This window comes from Ascaphus truei, chromosome 13, assembly GCF_040206685.1.
Source record: "Ascaphus truei isolate aAscTru1 chromosome 13, aAscTru1.hap1, whole genome shotgun sequence".
NCBI lineage: Eukaryota > Metazoa > Chordata > Amphibia > Anura > Ascaphidae > Ascaphus > Ascaphus truei.
In genome coordinates, this window is record NC_134495.1 from 34,955,314 (window position 1) to 34,960,884 (window position 5,571).

General features: G+C 58.4%; 1 protein-coding gene across 3 annotated transcripts; it reads right to left on the reverse strand.

Annotated features, from left to right (window-relative positions):
* Positions 1-1,244: 1,244 nt before the first annotated feature.
* LOC142465130 (apoptosis regulator R1-like) lies at positions 1,245-5,321 on the reverse strand. Of its 3 annotated transcripts, none has more exons than XM_075569067.1 (3): positions 4,410-5,321; positions 3,468-3,823; positions 1,245-1,810 (listed from the first exon to the last, which is right to left on the reverse strand). In XM_075569067.1, the coding sequence occupies exons 1-3, from the start codon at positions 4,636-4,638 to the stop codon at positions 1,661-1,663; spliced, it is 735 nt and encodes a 244-aa protein (XP_075425182.1). In that variant the 5' UTR covers positions 4,639-5,321; the 3' UTR covers positions 1,245-1,660. The 3 variants fall into 3 exon arrangements, with proteins under 3 accessions (XP_075425182.1, XP_075425181.1, XP_075425183.1); XM_075569066.1 differs by having other exon boundaries at positions 3,390-3,823; XM_075569068.1 differs by having other exon boundaries at positions 1,246-1,810; positions 3,390-3,823; positions 5,181-5,321.
* Between the last annotated feature and the right edge of the window lie 250 nt (positions 5,322-5,571).

Here is a 5,571-nt window from a genome sequence, read left to right on the forward strand (position 1 = left end):
CCTTAATTAATTAAGGCTGCCAAGTGAAACTAACCCAAAACACAGTCAGTGCAAAGCAAAAAACAGACAATACAGACCGGCGCCTAAAGAGTCCAATATGGGTAGAAAAAAAGTCCAATAGTGATGGTGTCAAGAAGTAGTAAGTCCAATCTCGCACTTCCAAAATCCACAGCAGGATATTATGTGGCACATGTAAAGCAAAAAGAGGAAACCATCATAGTGCAAAACTGCTAGAAATAATAACAAATAGGACGAACACGACAAGGCAAATACTAGACAAACACAAGCAAGGCTGAGAAATAATACAAAGAGTTAATTTAATAAAATAAAAAGAACGTAGGCAGGTGCCGAATCCGGTTTGGAAAAAACGGATTCCTACTTACAAGACATGCGATCACGCTCTCGTGAGTACTCTGCCTCAGTCCTTAGAGTAACTCTTACAAACTGGAAATCCAGTTTTCGAGTCTCAAAAAGTCAGACTGAAGTATGTGTTGAAGGTCAGAGAGGCTATGGCTGTGCGCATATAGGATTGTGTCATCTGCATACGTGTGTATTGAGGCTTCCTGACAAGCTATGGGAAGATCATTAATGAACACTGAGAAGAGTAGGGGCCCCAGAACAGAGCCTTGCGGGACACCACAGGTGATATCCAGCACACGAAACGCGTTGGGCGGTTTGTAAGAGTTACTCTAAGGACTGAGGCAGAGTACTCACGAGAGCGTGATCGCATTACCAGCAGTAGGAGAAGGGGGTTCCGGCGTTTGACCCACCCCCGGTGACGTATTTCCGGCCACGGAGTGGCAGAGAGCGTTTGGAGCGTCTCAGACCCACCCCCAGTGACGCACATCCGGTTGCGGAGGGGAGGACAGAGTTTGGAGCAGCGCCTGGACGCCGCGCATTCACCTGACGCCGTAGCCGTTCACTACTCACCTTATATCTTTGCGTGGTTATTGCGAACGTCTTGTAAGTAGGAATCCGGGTTTTCCAAACCGGATTCGGCATCTGCCTACGTTCTTTTTATGTGTATTAAATTAACTCTTTGTATTATTTCTCAGCCTTGCTTGTGTTTGTCTAGTATTTGCCTTGTCGTGTTCGTCCTATTTGTTATTATTTCTAGCAGTTTTGCACTATGATGGTTTTCTCTTTTTGCTTTACATGTGCCACATAATATCCTGCTGTGGATTTTGGAAGTGCGAGATTGGATTTACTACTTCTTGACACTTCATCACTATTGGACTTTTTTTCTACCCATATTGGACTCTTTAGGCGCCGGTCTATATTGTTTGTTTTTTGCACACACACAGTGAGATACTGCACGCAAACATCATGTGACAAGGATAATACACGCAACACATACCACAAAAGTGACACAGCACAATTGAATAATAGCGCGCACACAGAGTATGCGACACAACACAGGCGCACACCGCGTACATCGGTATTGTGCGCGCACACAAACAGCGCATGGCCGATACATGTACGCATACCATGCACGATACCACACACACACACACACACACACACACACACACACGTACCCACGAGCAACGCAGGAGACAAATACAGCCGCACCCAGTGACACACACAATCACACAGAGACAAGCAGACAGCGCAGAGTTTGTAGTGAACACTTCGTGTTTCTGTCCCAGGACTCAGGGTGTCACTTTCTGGCTAACAGAGCGCCCAAGGTCACCAGAACCCCCAGTGCCAACGCGCCCACAAGGACCGTCTTCAGGGAGACCCAGTTCTCCTCCCGCTGCCTCCTTGCCTCCTCTGTCGCACCGGGCCCGTAGACGGCCAGGAACCCGTTCTGCAGGACAGAGACGCTGTTACCCCCGCACAGAGAGGCCCAGTTCCCCTCTCACGTCCTCTATCGCAACCGTTCCAGTAGAGGGTATTAGGAGAGGGGGGGAAGAGAAGGAAGGGGCGAGGGGGGGGGGGAAGAGAAGGAAGGGGCGAGGGGGGGGGGGAAGAGAAGGAAGGGGCGAGGGGGGGGGGGAAGAGAAGGAAGGAGCGAGGGGGGGGGGGAAGAGAAGGAAGGAGCGAGGGGGGGGGAAGAGAAGGAAGGGGCGAGGGGGGGAGGGAAGAGAAGGAAGGGGCGAGGGGGGGGGAGAAGGGGCGAGGGGGGGGGGAGAGAAGGGGCGAGGGGGGGGGAGAGAAGGGGCGAGGGGGGGAGAGAGAAGGGGCGAGGGGGGGAGAGAGAAGGGGCGAGGGGGGGAGAGAAGGGGCGAGGGGGGGGAGAGAAGGGGCGAGGGGGGGGAGAGAAGGGGCGAGGTGGGGGAGAGAAGGGGCGAGGGGGGGGGGAGAGAAGGGGCGAGGGGGGGGGAAGAGAAGGGGCGAGGGGGGGGAGAGAAGGGGCGAGGGGGGGGGAGAGAAGGGGCGAGGGGGGGGAGAGAAGGGGCGAGGGGGGGGGGAGAGAAGGGGCGAGAGAAGTGACGAGGGGGGGAGAGAAGGGGCGAGGGGGGGGTAGAGAAGGGGCGAGGGGGGGAGAAAAGGGGCGAGGGGGGGAGAAAAGGGGCGAGGGGGGGGAGAAAAGGGGCGAGGGGGGGGAGAAAAGGGGCGAGGGGGGGAGAAAAGGGGCGAGGGGGGGAGAGAAGGGGCGAGGGGGGGGAGAGAAGGGGCGAGGGGGGGGAGAGAAGGGGCGAGGGGGGGGGAGAGAAGGGGCGAGGGGGGGGGAGAGAAGGGGCGAGGGGGGGGAGAGAAGGGGCGAGGGGGGGGAGAGAAGGGGCGAGGGGGGGGGAGAGAAGGGGCGAGGGGGGGGGGAGAAGGGGCGAGGGGGGGGAGAAGGTGCGAGGGGGGGGAGAAGGGGCGAGGGGAGGGGAGAAGGGGTGAGGGGGGGGAGAGAAGGGGCGAGGGGGGGAGAGAAGGGGCGAGGGGGGGGAGAGAAGGGGCGAGGGGGGGGAGAGAAGGGGCGAGGGGGGGGAGAGAAGGGGCGAGGGGGGGGAGAGAAGGGGCGAGGGGGGGAGAGAAGGGGCAGGGGGGGAGAGAAGGGGCAGGGGGGGAGAGAAGGGGCGAGGGGGGGGAGATAAGGGGCGAGGGGGGAGAGGAGGCGGGGGAGAGAAGGGGCGAGGGGGGGGAGAGGAGGGGGGAGAGAAGGGGCGAGGGGGGGAGAGAAGGGGCGAGGGGGGGAGAGAAGGGGCGAGCGGGGGGAGAGAAGGGGCGAGGGGGGGAGAGAAGGGGCGAGGGGGGGAGAGAAGGGGCGAGGGGGGGAGAGAAGGGCGGAGGGGGAGAGAAGGGAAGAGGGGGGGAGAAGGGAAGAGGGGGAGAGAAGGGAAGGGGGGGAGAGAAGGGAAGGGGGGGAGAGAAGGGAAGGGGGGGGAGAGAAGAGAAGGGGGGGAGAAGGCAATTAGGGGAGGGGTAGTGGGGGCGGGTTAAGGTAGGACCCACACCCAGCCCCCGTTGTTCTGTATCCAGTCCCTGAGGTTGGTCTCCAGGTAAGTCCCCATCCAGTCCTGTATCCGCAGTACCAGCGGTGACATCTCTGTGTTGACGCTCTCTATCTCTACGCAGAGCGCGGCTCCTAACACAAAGAACGCCACCACGCGCCCCCAGTTCACGCCGTCCCGGAAGAGGTCACCTGCCACCTCGGCGAATCGTGGGTACGCCGTGCTGGGAGTCACATGGATCTGCCCAGAGAACCCGCTGAACTCCTGCCGGAAACGCTCCTCAAACACGTGCCCAGCAGCACGCATCGCGGCATGAAGAGGGCAGGAAGCGCCCCCCGCTGGCTCCGGCCTCAGACCGCGCTGACACAGCTTGTACCGCACAAAGTCCTCCACCAGGGCGCGGGATGCCGACGCAAACTCCGCCATCCAGCCACTCTCTGCAAGAGAGAAACACGCGGTAAACCCCGCCCAACCACAGGCCCGTCTGAGACCCCATCCAACCAGAGAAACCCCCCACCCTGCCAGAGAGAACCCCCCCCCCCACACTGCCAGAGACACGCCTTGCCAGTGACCCCAGCACTGCGGTAATCCCCGCATTGCCAGATCCACGCTCTCCCTGCCAAAGACCCGCGCTGCAACTCCCCTCCCTGCCAGCGGAATGGGACGTTTCACCGCGACCAAAATGCCACCACTGGGACACTTCCGCAACGTACCAGACCCGGCCTGCCGCTCCTACAACTGCGTGTTTAAATGCCCCGGTCGAGAACGCTACACTGCCTAGTCCCGCAGGACATTTAAAGATGGCGCGTCAGAGCGGCCTGTATAGGCAGTGAAGCGGTCCCGTGCGGGACATTTACGCGGCAGTTTTTGTAGTGGCCGGTCAGGCGCAGGACCGGAGGTCGCACCGAAGTGGGAAGCATTTTGGTCACAGCAAAACGCCCGAGAGAGCACTGCCACACACACATGCACACACACACCATTTTAGTTAGCAGTTCCATCCTAAAAATGGGCGCGCGGATTTACCTCTTCCAATCTCTGCGAGCGCTCGGATATTGTCCCGTGACCAGACGCCGCGCTTTCTGTTCGGAGCGCCGCGTTTATCTATGAAACGGGCCGCACGTACTATACCGTATGTTCGTGTAATCTTGCTTTCCCGGTAACCAAGCACTGGACTAGTTCTGTATATGACATCCCCAATATAATTGGTGTGTTGTCTCTCGGACCCTAATTGAAATCTTGAGAGTAACGGCATTTTCGGACATTTTTTGCTACAACGGGTGGCGTGTCGATTCCATGTTTGGGTGAGACCTTCCCGTTACCCGCCGTGGCAGCAAGATGAGGTGCAGAGTAATGGTGTGAGGGGGGATATGACTCACGTGAGGGACCCCGCGGGGGAGATTAATGGCTCAGACAGATAGCTGTATGTATTACCCCGTGTCACATACGCAAGTCCTGTGCTCACAGAGGTGTGCCGCCCGTGAGACAGGCGCAGAAACCATCGAGGAGCCACGATTAACCCCTTCCCTGCCAGAGAGACCGGCAGAGCAATGATTAACCCCTTCCCTGTCAGAGACCGGCAGAACAATGATTAACCCCCTCCCTGCCAGAGCAATGGTTAACCCCTTCCCTGCCAGAGCTACAGAGCTACGGTTAACCCCTTCCCTGGCAGAGCAATGGTTAACCCCTTCCCTGGAAGAGCAATGGTTAACCCCTTCCCCGGCAGAGCAATGGTTAACCCCTTCCCTGCCAGTTACCCGCAGCGCAATGATTAACCCCTTGCTCCCTGGTTCTAACCGGTCAGGTGTAGTTCAGGGCCCACCCGGTCCCTTCCGGTTTCATGCCGCAGCTTCCGGTCCCTGGGTATCCCCGGTACTCTCCTTCGGGGTATCGGCAGCCACTTCCGGGTGCGTCACGGCGACGTCACAAGCGACCCACCCGCTGACTGACGAGTGAGCGGCTAGACTCCGCCCCTCATAGCGTAAAGTGTGGAGGTGACGCGCAGCGACCCCCATATACTGGCGCTGTGTATAACACCCCCCTGACCTGTTATATACAGACTGTGTATAACATCCCCCTGTATACTGACCTGTTATATAATGGCGCTGTGTATAACATCCCCCTGTATAGTGAGTGACCTGTTATATACAGACATTGTGTATAACATCCCCCTGTATGCTGACCTGTT

What these genes read in the sequence shown, in the direction of transcription:
- LOC142465130 (XM_075569066.1), bottom strand. Translation starts at nt 4,638, where the DNA reads ATGCCGTTACTCTCAAGATTTCAATTAGGGTCCGAGAGACAACACACC. An exon ending in GCTCGCAGAGATTGGAAGAG is followed by an intron (nt 3,824 to 4,409) that starts GTAAATCCGCGC and finishes TCTCTCTTGCAG; the next exon opens with AGAGTGGCTGGATGGCGGAG. An exon ending in TACAGAACAACGGGGGCTGG is followed by an intron (nt 1,811 to 3,389) that starts GTGTGGGTCCTA and finishes TCTGTCCTGCAG; the next exon opens with AACGGGTTCCTGGCCGTCTA.